This window comes from Mobula hypostoma, chromosome 7 (assembly GCF_963921235.1).
Source record: "Mobula hypostoma chromosome 7, sMobHyp1.1, whole genome shotgun sequence".
Classification (NCBI taxonomy): Eukaryota; Metazoa; Chordata; class Chondrichthyes; order Myliobatiformes; family Myliobatidae; genus Mobula; species Mobula hypostoma.
In genome coordinates, this window is record NC_086103.1 from 121976902 (window position 1) to 121992675 (window position 15774).

A 15774-nucleotide genomic window follows, 5' to 3' on the forward strand; every position below is an offset into this window, starting at 1 on the left:
CCACACAGACATGAAGGGCATCGTTCAGTTCGACAGCTCTTCTTCGGAGGCCTTCAACATCCGCAGTGGTGTGAAGCAGGGCTGTGTGCTTGCCCCCACCCTGTTAGGCATCTTCTTTGCAGCCATGCTGAAGCACGCCTTTGGAACATCAACTGATGGTGCCTACCTCCACACCAGATCGGACGGGAGGCTGTTCAGTCTGTCCCAGTTGAGGGCAAAAACCAAGGTTCATGAAGTATTCAGCAGTGACATGTTGTTTGCAGATGATGCGGTACTGGCAACACACTCTGAAGAGCAATTGCAACGCCTCATGGACAGCTTCTCAAAAGCCTGCCAGGACTTCAGCTTGACCATCAGCCTGAAGAAAACCAACGTGTTGGGCCAAGGCGTTGAGCACCCCCCTGCCATTACCATCAACAACTACGAGCTGGAGGTAGTTCATGAGTTTACATACCTTGGCTCCACCATCATGGACAGCCTCTCCCTAGACCCCAAGATCAACAGACGATCGGACAAGTAGCCTCAGCATTCGCCAGGCTGACAAAGAGAGTCTGGGAGAACAGAAAGCTCGCGAAGCACACCAAAGTTGCAGTCTACAGGGCCTGCGTCCTCAGCGCACTGCTTTACGGCAGCGAGACCTGGAGCCTCTACTACAGACAAGAGCGGCGTCTCAACGCCTTCCACCTTCGCAGCCTGAGACGCATCCTGGACATCATGTGAACTGACCGAGTCACCAACAGTGAGGTCCTGGCCTGCGCCCAGATACCCAGCCTCTTCACCCTGCTCCAACAACGCCGTCTCCGCTGGCTGGGCCACATACACCGCATGTCAAACAGGAGGATCCTGAAAGACCTGCTGTACGGGAAACTGGCCTCTGGCAAGAGAGCACAAGGGCAGCCCCATCTTCATTTCAAAGACGTTTGCAAGAGAGACATGAAGTCACTGAAAATGAACGTGGAGAGGTGGGAGGACATCGCAAGCAATCGCTCTCACTGGAGGCTGGAACTACACAGAGGTCTAAAAAGAAGAGAAGAGAAGCTGAGGCTTGCTGCTGAAGAAAAGCGCACTCATTGGAAAAACAGCACCAAGACAACACTGGAGGACAGTGTATGTAAGTGCAGTCGCTGCAGCCGAGACTGTCGCTCCCGTGTGGGCCTCTACAGCCACAACAGACACTGCTCTAACACAGACTGAAGCAAGACTTTCCAGGCGCAGATCCATGGTCTTGCGAGACTAATGGATGCCACCACCTCGAGGCATAAGAAAGCAAATTATAGGCCAATTAGCCTGACTTCAGTGGTTGGGAAGATGTTGGAGTCCATTATTAAGGAAGAGTTTTCAGGGTACTTCAGGTACATGATAAAATAAATCAGCATGGTTTCCTTACAGGGAAATCTTGCCTGACAAATCTGTTGGAATTCTTAGAGGAAACAACAGGCAGGATAAACAAAGGAGAGTCAGTGGATGTTGTTTACTTGGATTTTCACAAGCCCTTGACAAGGTGCTACAAATAAGAGCCCATGGTATTAGGGAAAGATAATAGCATGGACAGAAGATTGGCTGATTGGCAAGAGGCAAAGAATAAAATAGGGCCTTTGCTGGTTGGCTACCAGCGACTAGTGATGTTCCATTCGGGTCAGTGTTGGGACTGCTGCCTTTCGTGTTATATGTCAATGATTTGGATAAAGGAATTGATGGCATTGTGGCCAAGCCTGCAGACAATACAAAGGCAGATGGAGGGGCAGGTAGTGTTGCGGAAGCAAAGAGGCTGCAGAAGGATCAGGACAGATTGGAGGAATGGGGAAAGAAATGACAGATGGAATATAGTGAAGGGAAGTGTATGGTCATGCACTTCGGTATAGGGAATAAAAGGATAGGCTATTTTTTAAACAGGGAGAAAAATCAAAAATTTGAGGTGCAAAAAGACTTGTGAATGCATGTGTAGGATTCCTAAAAGTTAACCTGGTTGAGTAAGGAAGGTAAATGCAACGTTAGCATTCTTTTCCAGAGGACTAGAACGAAAGCAAAGATTTGATGCTGGGGCTTTATAAAGCACTGGTCAGACCACATTTGGAGTATTGTGAGCAGTTTTGGGAACCTTATCTAAGAAAAAATATGCTGGCATTGGAGAGGCTCCAGAGGAGGCTCACAAGAATGAAACCAGGAAGGGTTAATATTTGAGGAAAGTTTGATGTACCTGGGCCTATATTTGCTGTAGTCTCAAAGAATTGGGAGGGATCTCATTGAAAGGCCTAGAGAAAGTGGATGTGGAGAGGACATTTGCAATAGTGACTGAATCTATGACTAGGGAGGGCACAGTGTCAGAATAGAGGCATGTCCACAGGGCAGAGCGTCAGAATAGAACGGAGATTTAGAACATTTAGAACAGAGATGAGGAGGAATTTCTTTAGCCAGAGGGTAATGATTCTGTGGAATTCAGAGCCAAAGATAGCTGTGGATGCAAGTCACTGAGTATATTTAAAGATGAGTTTGATAGGTTCTTGATTAGACAAGGCATCAAAGATTAAGGGGAGAAGGTGGGAGAATGGGTTTGAGAGGGATAATAATATAACCATGGTGAAATGATTGAACAGACTTGATGTGCCAAATGGCCTAGCTAACTTCGACCCAGCTATCTTTCCTTATTTGCCACCTATTTATACATGTACACACACAGCTAGAGTCACTTGATGAATAGGAGTGTGTACCATTGTTATTACAATAAATACTGGGGTGCTAGTTCAAGTTCAATTGTCATTCAACCATACACATGAATGCAGACAAATGAAACAGCGTTCCTCCAGAGCCAATGTGCAAAGCACAGTACCAATAGTCATACATAGTGGATAGCAGTTACAGGTATGATAGCAGAGAAACATATAGTTACAAAAAAAATTGCAATAAATAATAATACAGCCCAAGCCCCTGGGCGTCATGGCCTGTAGATTGATGTTGCCTGCATTTTGCCCTGGAACTACATTCCTGCAAGTACAAGCCTCCAGCAGTTCATCTTGCGCAAATGCAGCCACAGAAGAATTCAATCTAGCTTGTCTTCCACCAAGCAAACCCTGAAAGGCAATACTGACAGAAGGGCCAGCCCCAAACCAGCACGGATTCCAGCTTCACACAGCCAGCTCCAGCAGCTCCTTCTCTGGCGAATGCATCAGGCAACCTTGGGACATGAGGGCCTTGTCCGCGCAACAACCAAGGCCAGGCAGTTCCCCCGCCATCATTCTCGCCAATGAACCAGTAACTCAGCCTCATTTTGTTAGCATTAACAAACCTGATAATTCCCTTGTCCATTCGTCCCTACTCATTAATCTACCTCCAGGCACATACCCTTGTAAGCAACAAAAATGCTACACTTGCCCATTCACCTCCTCCCTTATTTTCATTCTGGGCCCCAAACTGTCTTTCCAGGTGAGGCAACACTTCACTTGCAAATCTAGTGGGGTGTTTATTTATTGGACCTAGTGTTCCCAATGCAGCCTCTTCTATTTGGTGAGACCTGGCTTAAACTGAGGAACTGCTTGGTTGAGCACCTCCACTCCATCAGCCAAAAGCAGAATTTCCCAGTGGCCCACTTTAATTCCTGTCACCATTCCCATTCCAATATTTCAGTCATCCTTTGAGGCCACCCTCAGGGTGGAGAAGCAACACCTCATACTCTGTCTGGGTAGCCTCCAACCTGATGGCATGAACACCGACTTCTCCTTCCAGTAGTTTTTTTCCACCACCTTCCTTCTTCTATTCCCCACTCTTTTCCACACCTGCATATCACCTCCCTTTGGTGTCCCTCCTTTCCCTTTCTCCCAGCTCCTCTCCTATCAGATTCCTTCCTCTCCAGCCCTTTACCTTTATCACCCACTGGGCTTTACCTATCAACTTCCAGCTAATCTTCCTTCCTCTCTTCCCACCTTTTTTTTCTGCCGTCTTCTCCTTTTCTTTCCAGTCCTGAAGAAGTGTCTTGGCCTGCAATGTCAACTGTTTATTCATTTCCATAGATGCTCCTTGGCCTGCTGAGTTCGTCCAGCATTTTGTGCGTGTTGCTTTGGATTTCCAGCATCTGCAGAATCTCTTACGTTTATGAACAGTATTTACTCAGATAAGCTGCACTTATTTAGACAGCCATGTGCAGAGCAAATAAGGAAATTGTTTTCTTTTCAAAAAAAGTTTTACAACTGTAACTTAAGGTCTGTACAGCATGCTACCACTTCAGTTCAACTGTGAAATCACAATTAGTAAAATGGTTCAAAATGCAGCTCATATCTACCACGATATAAAATAATAGCATTTTTCATGTTAGCTGATAAGTATCCACAGTAAACACATTTTGGCAGAATCAAGACCAGCTATTAAAAACTAATACAGTGTTTGCATTTTGAATAAATTTGTTATGATTTGCAAACAACATAAGGTTCTGTACACGTGATGTATTTGTAACCTGAATAGTTCACAAGCTGAAAGAGCAACTGCAAACCAAGTTCCCAGGTGGCTGAAGATGCCTACAGACCTGCAGCAGTCAGCAAATCCACACTGCCAATCTGCCAAAAGCTTGCTCATATGGACCGCTGTACGAGACAGGCATTTTTAAACCAGAGAAGACCTGTACGCATAAAGGGCAAGGGACAAAATCTGGTGTTTAGATGTCAAGTAGATTGGGAGAAAACTTGGCCCACTTCCTCATGAGATTTCCTCTCCTTCTATTTATCTGCCAGATGCTCTCCCCAGCTTTTTCCTGAAGCTATTGATTCCTTACAACAATGTAGTTCAACACCAGATTTATTTTGCTTGTTCTCTAAATGAATCTGCCAGTGAAGGAGCATATACACAGAACAGTGATGTGACAGTGAGAATGGATAACGAGCTGTGGTAATTGGGAGGTGGGGAGGGGAGACAGTGTTACATTACATCAGAGAACCTCATTGTGTTTGAATTCTGGTCAGTTTTCTACTTCCTTGCATCAGTGGTCCCCAACCTCCGGGCCGCAGACATTGCCGCAAAGAATGTAGCGGTGCAGCGGTAGTCAGAACGCACCCAGCACACCTTTAAGAAAAAAGCCAAAATAAACAAGCTAATTAATTAGCTGCTGCCCGGCACGCAATTAATTAGCTTGTTTATTTCCACTTTTCTCTTAAGGCTGTGCTGGATGCGTTCAGGCCACCGCTGCACCGCTGCATTCTTCGCAGAAATGTATTGGTTCACGGCCCGGAGGTTGGGGACCACTGTCTTACATGGTATTAGGGTGCTGGAAACAGAATCAATGTCAATCAGTGTCTTCTAAAGCAAATAGCACAAACTCTGCAAGAAAATAATTTGAATAAATAGCTCCAGAGAAATGGGGAACAGGATTGATGAGATTTATCTTCTAGATACGTGCACAGTGTTATAGAATCATAGAGTAATACAGCATGGAAACTGGCCCTTTGGCCCAACTTGTCCATGCTAAACATGGTACCCACCAAGCTAGTCCCATTTGACCACGAGTGACCTATAACCTTCTCAGCCCCTCTTATCCATGTACTTATCCAAATGTCTTTTGCCACTAACTGCTTTTTAAACTATTTTATCTATCACCACAGGATCAAAAGAATGAAGTTCTAGCCTGCCCAACCTCTCCCTATAACACAGGCCTTAAGTCCTGGCAGCATCCTCATTAATTTTCACTGACCTTCCTACAGCAGGTGAACATAACTGCACAAAATTGAAATACTTCATGTGTGGTCCTCCCAAGGTCTTGTATAACTGCATCATAACGTGAAAGGATGTGAAGGACTGCTTACATGACTGCTTTGAATCAGTGGACTAGAGCATCTTCAGGGATTCATCTTCAGATCTGACTGATAATGCCACAGTCGTCATCGACTTCATTAAGACCTATGTGGATGAGTGTGAACCTTTGAGAACATACCAAACATGTACAAACTAGAATCCCTACATGAACCAGGTGATTCCTAGTCTGCTGAAGGCTAGGTCTGTGAATTTCAGGACTGGCAATTCAAAGCCCTACAAGAGATCCAGGTACAACCTATGGAAAGCCATTATGACAGTAAAAAGGCAATTTGTATAATGCTAGAGACATCGGATGTAGAACAGCTGTGGCAGGGTTTGCATGTCATGACATGCTGGCATGGAGGTTCCCACACACAGGATCGCACGAGGCTGCAGGGAGGTGTAGACTTAACCAGCTCTATCATGGCACCACCTCCCATGGTTAAGGATGCCTTCAAAAGGCGATGCCACAAAAACACAACATCCATCATTAAGGACCCTCAGCATCTGATACATGCCCTCTCCCATTACTACCATCAGGGAGGAGGTACAGTACCCTGAAGATGCACACTCAATGTTTTAGTAACAGCTTCTTCCCCTCTGCCATCAGATTTTTGAACAATCCATGAGCCTCGCTATTCCTTTTTTTACACTATTTATTGTAACTTATAGTAATTTTTATCTCTTGCTTTGTACTGCTACCACAAAACAACAAATTTCACGACATATGTCAATGACATATTGTCATAAAGTTGATTCTGATCCTGACAACCACTATTTGTATCATCCTCAAACTTACTGACCATGCTTTGTACAATGACATCCAAATGGTTTATATAAATAATGAAGAACAAAGGTATCAGCAACCACGTGTGATACCCCACCAATCACAGGTTCTAGTCCAGGAAACAACCTTCAACTATCACTCTCTGTTTCTTCATCAGGCTAATTATAAATCTAATTAGCTACCTCTCTGTGGGCCCCATGCAATCTAACTTTCCAGACTAGCCTGTCATGCAGGACCTTGTCAAGGGCCTTGCTGAAGTCTATACAGACAACATCCACTGCCCTGCTCTTAACTATCCTCTTGATTTCCCTTGCACAAAGCTTTGATGACCATCCCTAACTCAACCTTGCCAATCCAAATGTCAACAGATCCTATCCCACAAAATCCCATCCAATAATTTAACTACCACTAAAGTTAGATTCATTGGCTTGTCTTTGCTGCCCTTCTTAAATAACGGTACAAGTTATCCATCAGAAGTTTGGACTGATTCATCATACTGACAATCTGCACAATCTGTAGATCAGTCTTTAAGATCAAAATCAAAAGGTGTTGCTCTACAAAGGGTACTACCAGCATTTTGCTGGGTTATCTCCCAATTACTCAAGACAACTGCACTGCAGCTGCTGTAGTAATTCACCAGCTATAACAAAGAAACAGCTTTTTTCTGTTTCTACTGCATTGTACTGTGTGTCCTGTGGCAAGGAAAACAACTTGTTCCTGCTTTGCTAAATAATATGAAGGTGGGGAATAAAATCAAGGCAGGGTGGAAAATACTTGGAACACTTCCAGCTTATCTTCTCACAGTGCTATGGGATCTTCCAGATGGACAGAAAGGACCCCAATTTGTCATTATTATAAATCCCTGTTATTTCATTTTAAACAATATATCCATGCCTACAACACTAACTTAAAAATACAGCTATAACTACATTACATTTCATAACCTTTGGAGGGATGAAGCAGTAAAATATTGAATTATCTAATTTGCAAGATTTGAAATTGTTTATTGTCATTCTTCACTACACATGTGTGATGGAGAATGAAATGACTGTTACTCTGGATCCATTGCAGAATTTTTAAAAACAAAATAAGCATAAAAACACAATAAATATAAAAGCAATCCTATAAAACACAATAAACAAGTGTAGCCATATATTTATCGGTGAAAATAGCAGTGTGAAATATTGTCCCTCTTAAAGTACCAAATGAAAGAATCACACACAAAATGCTGGGAAATCTCCAGTCTGCTTCAATCTTGATGAAGGGTCTCGGCCTGAAATGTTGTCTGATTAGATACTGCCTGACCTGCTGAGATCCACCAACATTTGTGTGTGTTGCTCTGGATTTCCAGAATCTGCAGAATCTCTTTTGTAAATGAAATAGGAATCCTGGTAAGTGAAAATTTGCTATATTTTATTTCAAATCATGAGTCTAGTAACTGGTGAAGGATCACAGGACAAAAATGTTCCTCCAATATTTGGTATTTGAAAATAAATACCACTTTAACAATTCTCCGGAAAAAAATAATTTCCAGCTTGTTTGCAAAATTAAGGCAGTTTGTCCTGTAAGAAATTACTTTCTTCGAGGATCAAGACAATAGCCACAAAAAAAATGTCCAATTTATTTTGAGCATGAGTAAATGTGATTTTCATTCTAGATCCAGAAAAAAATCAAATTTTACATATGCTTTAAAGAACTATATAGTTCAAAGATTAGATCTATACATCTTCAAAAAGATTCAATGGAATTGTTTGAGTAGCACAAAAAATCTCCAAGCTTGTCAGCAGATCACTATTTATAACCTGCATTTGAATTGCTGGTACTTGAGGACTGAATATTTAGATCAGTTGAATTGCAACACAACTTCTTTTGGCAACCTGAACCCTGCTTTATGATCATAAAATTTTCAAATAATTCACCAAATCAATCCCAGGAAAACTAAAAATCTTCTTTTATCTGCATCTTAACAAGGAAGACTTTAGTAAATATTTGAATGGTCTCCAAAACACTGCATTTCTTCTTGTAGACTTTTTTTTTGCAATCTTAGAGTATCATTAAGCTACATAAAAAAGTATATAAATAAAATGAATTCCACTAAGATTCTTCACTTCTATCAAACAATGATTGTACAAAAGTGATTAATAATCATCGGAGACAGTCAGTGCTATATCTTTCTGTTTGAGCATTATCCTGTCAGCATTCTTTGTGGTTTACTATTGAACCGTGACTTGTGATTCTCTGTGTCATGTCTTGTACACCCAGCAGACTACTCCAAATAGTTTTGTTCTGAAGTAAAATGGGATGACCTATGGTGACATTCTATCTGTTTGGCTCAGCCCAAGTCTTTTGCAAACGCATTCAAACACACTAGTCTGACCTAAGGGGCTTAAAGAAGTGACAAGGCTTCAAAGCTTTGTCTGCACTTTTTGTGGACTCCAATAAAACTTCAGCAAACCTCAAGTATGTGGCAAGCCTTGGATCAATGAGCCATAAGGCTACAGAGGGCAGCAAAGATAGCAATTAAAGAGAGCTGAGAAGTAGAGAGTCCATACACTTACCTAAAGAAGAACATGTACAGGGCAGCAGTGAAGCAAAACAGCAGGACCTGCATGGACAGATACAAAGGAAGTTATTTTGAAACCATAGACAATTTAGTCTTTCTTAATCTTCCTCTGAAAGAATGATGCACATTTCTACACTGAATGTCTTAAATGTTGTTTTAATCAAATTGTATTTCAAATAAACAGGAGATCTACCTCTACATTTTGCCAGATATCCAGGCTTTCATATCAAAAAATATATTTTTCAGATATTCAACTGACTGCTATATATTGACTAAAACTCAAACATGTTGCAATATTTTTTTAAAACCTTACCATACATCTGTTCCCAGGATGCAGTTTTCCTTTCCAGGACATCAGAGATGTCCTCCTTCTTCAAAGAATGGGGTATTCCTTTCTCCACTATTGATGGTGCCCTCACCCACATCTCCTCCATTTCCAGAACATCCGTGCTCACCCCATCTTCCCACCACCTTAATAATGATAGAGTTCCTCTTGTCCTTACCTACCACCCCATGTGCCTCCCCATCTAACACATCATCCTCCACAACTTCCGCCATCTCCAAAGGGATCCTACCACTAAACATACCTTTACCTCTCCCCCTCCCTCCACTTTCCACAGAAATCGCTCCTTCTGCGATTACTTTGTCCATTTGTCCCCCTCTACTAATCTCCCTCCTGGCACTTATTCCTGCAAGCAGCCAGTGTGCTACACCAGCCCATTCACCACCTCTCTCACCTGCATTCTGGGCCCCAAACAGTCCTTCCAGGTGAGGCAGCACTTCACCTGCAAAACTGTTGGGATCATCTATCGTGTCAAGTGCTCCCAATGCAGCCCCCTCTATATTGATGAGACCCGCTGTAAATTGGGGGACCACTTTGTCAAACTCGTCCGCTCCATCCACCAAAAGTGAAACGTCCCAGTGGTCAAATATTTTAATTCTGATTTCCATTCCCATTCCAACATGTCATCCATGGCCTCCTCTTGTGCCAAGATGACGCCACCCTCAGAGCGGAGACGCAACACCTTATATTCTGTCTGGGTAGCCTCCAACCTGATGGCATGAATATCGATTTCTCCTTCTGGCAAAAAAAATCCCTCGCCCTCCCCTCTTTTACTATTCCCCAGTCTTGTCTCTCACCTCTTTTCACCTGCCAATCACCTCCCCTAGGTCCCCTCCTCCTTCACTTTCTCCTATGGTCCACTCCCCTCTACTATCAGACTCCTTCTTCTACTGCTGTTTATCTTTCCAACACAGCTGACTTCATCTCTCACCTTCTAGCTAACCTCCTTCTCCTCCATCCACCTTTTTATTCTGGCATCTTGCCCCTCCTTTTTCAGGCCTGAAGAATGGTCCAGCCCAAAACATCAAATACATATTCACATCCATGGATGCTGCCCAACCTGCTGAGACTCCAGCATTTTGTACGGGTTACTTACCATACTTATTTCACATAAGCAGAAGTAGCAATTCAACTAATCCACTTTTGAAAATCAATATATCTAATGACGCTATATCCCATATGACCATACATGCCTCCCACAGATAATATAGGATTCAGACAATAAGCAAAATTAAAGTATTTTAGAATAACTTAATTAGAAATACATTCATAAATAAACTTTTCCACATATTCTAATGACTCAGGTGAATAATAGCCAAGTGCTCCACTGGACAATTCGCACCAGGATGAACTCAATTTGAGGTTTTAACTTTTTTTCCTAAAAAGGATTCCACTTTGGGTGTTATAAATTAATAGAGATCTCTACTCAGTGATGACAAGATGCCCAATTAATACAAGACATATTAAAAATTTATTCTACTATCAAAACTGGAAGGATGGCCAGCCTGAGGTCAAAATGGCCAAAAAGAACCAGACAAAATTCGATCATTTTCGCACACAAGGTTACTTTGATTAGACCATCTTTCCTGATAGTGTGATAGAAGCAGACTTGCATTTTTTTTTCTTTTAAGGGAATTGGAAACTGTGAAAACAGGAGTTGTGTGGAGATAGGAGGATTATGTATTCAGTTAAAAAATCGTTGAATAAAACACTGACTCTTTGTCTCTTCCCAAAGTTGTTGCCTCTTCTGCTGCATGCTTCCAGCATATTTCTTATTCTTGTAACATACATCAAAGTTGCTGGTGAACGCAGCAGGCCAAGCAGCATCTATAGGAAGAGGTGCAGTCGACGTTTCAGGCCGAGACCCTTCGTCAGGACTAACTGAAGGAAGAGTGAGTAAGGGATTTGAAAGTGGGAGGGGGAGGGGGAGATCCAAAATGATAGGAGAAGACAGGAGGGGGAGGGATAGAGCCGAGAGCTGGACAGGTGATAGGCAAAAGGGGATACAAGAGGATCATGGGACAGGAGGTCCGGGAAGAAAGACAAGGGGGGGGGGTGACCCAGAGGATGGGCAAGAGGTATATTCAGAGGGACAGAGGGAGAAAATGGAGAGTCAGAGAAAGAATGTGTGCATAAAAATGAGTAACAGATGGGGTACGAGGGGGAGGTGGGGCCTTAGCGGAAGTTAGAGAAGTCGATGTTCATGCCATCAGGTTGGAGGCTACCCAGACGGAATATAAGGTGCTGTTCCTCCAACCTGAGTGTGGCTTCATCTTTACAGTAGAGGAGGCCGTGGATAGACATGTCAGAATGGGAATGGGATGTGGAATTAAAATATGTGGCCACTGGGAGATCCTGCTTTCTCTGGCGGACAGAGCGTAGATGTTCAGCAAAGCGGTCTCCCAGTCTGCGTCGGGTCTCACCAATATATAAAAGGCCACATCGGGAGCACCGGACGCAGTATATCACCCCAGTCGACTCACAGGTGAAGTGATGCCTCACCTGGAAGGACTGTTTGGGGCCCTGAATGGTAGTAAGGGAGGAAGTGTAAGGGCATGTGTAGCACTTTCTTATTCTTGTTTTTTTTAAAGATTTCAGCATCTGCAGTTATCTTACTCTAGTTACTATTTATGTGCCTGGTCTGGTTGAATTTCTGGTCAGTCATGGAACAATGGAGGGAAATATTTTATATTTGGTTGTTTGCATTAATTTAAATATTTATAATATCAAAGTTAAACAACAGAAAATCTTTACCGTTAAAGTAATTTGTTGATTGGTCACAACACAGAAATTCGCTCTCTTTAACTACAAATTCTACAAGCTCAGCACTAACTTATTCTGATAAAATTCAAGACATGGTTATTTTGAAAGACTATAATGATGATTAATGTGTCAGGGAAACTATGAGTCAAATTATACAGGGAAGATTCAGCAAACCAGGACTGTTGTCATCAGCTGGTTTGATTTCTTACTGGTTAAAGACCCACATCTTTGCAAACTTTAAGACAGGGCTATGTCAAACAATTGAAATGCTTCACAGAGTAAGCATACATGCCATGTACATTTTAATCAGTTAAATTTAATTGGCTTAACTGCCTGTAGTAATCATAGTGGTGGCATGGCAGAGGCTCTGAATACTTAAATGAGTGAATATTCTTCAAGTGGGAATATTGAGCCTGACAATTCAAATCAACTACATAAAATATCAAACTAGTATAACAAGTATAACAGAGAGAGCTTAATGCTTATTTAAGGGACAGAACTGAAATTTGAACTATGTAAGTATGTTTAACTTTCTGTTAAAAATCCAGCTGTAAAAAGGATGTAATTTTTTTGTACAAATAAAGAAAATCACAGAAAAAATAAACTCCTTTAAACCAATTCACCAATTATTAAGATTTATGAGGATGCTGCCAGGAACGGAAAATTTTAGCTGTGAGGAAAGATTGGATAAGCTAGGGATATTTTCTTTGGAACAGAGTAGACTGAGAGGAGATTTTAATGATGTGTATGAAATTAGTTGAGGGGCCTAAACACAGTAAATAGGAAGAATCTATTTCCTTGAGCAAAAGGGGGGGTGGGGTGGGGTGTAACATATATATGCAGTGGATTCCAGTAATTCAGCTATCGATTAATTGAAGCAGCCACTTATTTGGGACAACCCTAAAAGAACAAAAACTGATTGAGAAAATAGCCGGGATTCCCTTTGTTTATTTGGGATACTATGCCGCTTGATTGGAACAGGAGACTGTTGATGAACAGTTTCTAACTAGTGTCAGATTACACAGTAGTGCAGTAGTATAGTGTTCGAATTTGATCTGTATTTCATTTAAATTCATAATTTATTACTCAGTTAAATTGTAGTTTGTCTTTTTTATACTTATTTAACTACTTCAATGAAACTTCAGCTAACTAGGGCTGCTGTTTAATTGGGCCAAAATGTATTGGTCCTGATGTGTCCCAGTTAACTGGAATCCACTGTATTTAAAAATAACTGGATGAAGAATTAGATGGGAGGTGAGAAAAAAATGTTTTCATCCAGAGGGCAGTAGCAATCTGGAATTTACTGCCTGAAATGGTGGCAGAGGCAGAAACCCTCATCACATTTTTTTAAAAAATAGAAAAAATTAGAGTTATAGACCAAATGCTCTGAAAGAGAAGATCAGGCTGATACCTATTTGCCGACCATCACATATATGACAAACACTATGAATCCATCATTTGAACAACAAATATTTCAAAGTAAGAGGGAACAAGTTTATTCACTGTGCTCCCAAGCTTTATAAAAGATATACACATTGTTGGGAAAGCAATCAACACACAGCACGTTCTACAACTTCAAATTAACCCAGAAAAATTATAGACTATTTCTGCTGGCTTTGACTGTGGAAAGGTTCTCAGACTAGTGTGAGATCAATCACAGCTATTCTTTGGAGAAAGCACTCCAGAATGCACAGTCATACTTAGAGCAGAAAACACAGTTATGGAATCTTAAACATCCAGATGGACAGATTATATATCAATCGAAATAATGAAAATGTGCCATTCCTTTTGTGGTTTATCAAAATATACTGGTAGCATCTTGAACCTAAAACTCAACTGACAAATGTTACAAATTGACAACATTTTTGAGCTTGCCTTAAACATGGAGAACTGAATTTATCAACTCCAAAGTGAACAGTTGTTGCTCCACTGTTGTACAACATGAAAATCCAGTCAACGTTCCGCAACAATGTGAAAATTCCTGGAAATACTAATTTTAGAAATATTTACCAGCTTTCTGACTCTGAAATTATTCATCACTTTTTGCATTTAATTTACCATTTCCTTGAATGCAGTTTCTCTCCAGCTGCTATTTTTCTAACAGTTCCATACAGTGATAAGGTGAAGCTCATTGTACAGAAGCACATTTGCTTTCTACCATGTAGAAAAGGTAAAGTTTACAGCTTATATTTTAAATACCAAAATTACTCACTGTATCTCACATCTCTGTGAGCCATTGGTAGTTAACATTCGAATTCTGTAGGAAGACAGGCACATAAGGAAATTCCCAGGTTCAAAATGAACACTCAGCTTGCCTTCAGCCAGGATAGTGTAAGTAATAACCAGGGTTAGCCTATACTTCTCTGTTCTAGTTTGGGCACAATTGGAGATTCTGGTTTTAATCATTAATCTTAATTGGAAGGGTATGTAAAGTTGTTGATTGGTTGACCCAAATTAAATATAAAAATGGAATATTTTGTTCATTGTACAGATTGACCACATAAAAGAAGCTTATCATAGATATCATGCATTGTGGCCTTCAGTAACGAACAGAAAATAGAAGTAAAAAATGGTTAGCTGAAAAGGAGGGGAATCGGCAAGAGGAGAGGCGGAGGGGGGGGGTGAAACAAAATTGCCCAGCTGCTTTAGGTCAAGGCATGTTGCTTTGAGTTGAAACATCACATATCTCTCCCTTGGCAGATAGTCAATCTTCTTTCATCACTCAAGGTATCACTCTGTCACTTAGAAATGCTCAAGCACAATTTACAGAAGTTTGCTAGCTATTGATCATTGATCTGAACAGAAGTTTTGTCATTTAATCTGTGATCATGAATAACCTTTGTGTAAAACTACCCAATTTCCTACTTTTAATAGCAGATGCAAGCAGTGAGCAAGAAAGTTTTAAAAGTTTCACACCACGTTGCTTTCTGATTTTCAGTAATACTGATAACATTTAACTTGTGATTCTATGGCACAAAAGTGTAACTGAACATTAATTTGTTATGCAGATCTCAAAGGAACAGAAGGAAATCAACAGAATGAGACTTAAGTACCAACCCACAATTAACATAGATAGCCCTTAAAATTTATGCTGTAAAATGGTATTTATAAAGACAACAATTTCAGTAATTTTAGAAACCCTCTAGTAGTTTTACAATTCTTGAAGATCTACATAGGCTGGACACAAAATAGTTTCAAAGTTGGAGTAGCATTCTGATGGTTAGTGCTTTTGGGTAGATACTGGAAGGAATCTTCAGTTCTTAACCCCTAATCAGGTAGAGAGAAAATATGATGGAGAAGGAATTACCAACATTTTATTAAATCTGATAAAGTTTATCCTTCACGTGAATGTAAAGGTTTAATATTAATTTAAATTTTTGTAAACTAAGGGATATATAGAAAAATAGGAACAGGTGTTAACCATTTTGGTTTCTTTGAGGCAGCTCTGCCAGACAATATAATCACGGCAGATTAGCTGATCATCTATCATGCTAAGTTGAGTAAAGAATTGTATGTAATAGGATGTACTATTCTTCCTCCTAATAC

At 41.0% G+C, this 15774-nt stretch overlaps 1 protein-coding gene across 1 annotated transcript in view; it reads right to left on the reverse strand.

Annotated features, from left to right (window-relative positions):
• The window catches only part of tmem135 (transmembrane protein 135), a 429004-nt gene that overhangs the window by 136258 nt on the left and 276972 nt on the right, over nucleotides 1–15774 (reverse strand). Inside the window, exon 6 of the mRNA XM_063053891.1 lies at nucleotides 9118–9164. Within this exon, the coding sequence (XP_062909961.1) occupies nucleotides 9118–9164 (47 nt within the window). The remainder of the gene's footprint in view (nucleotides 1–9117; nucleotides 9165–15774) is intronic.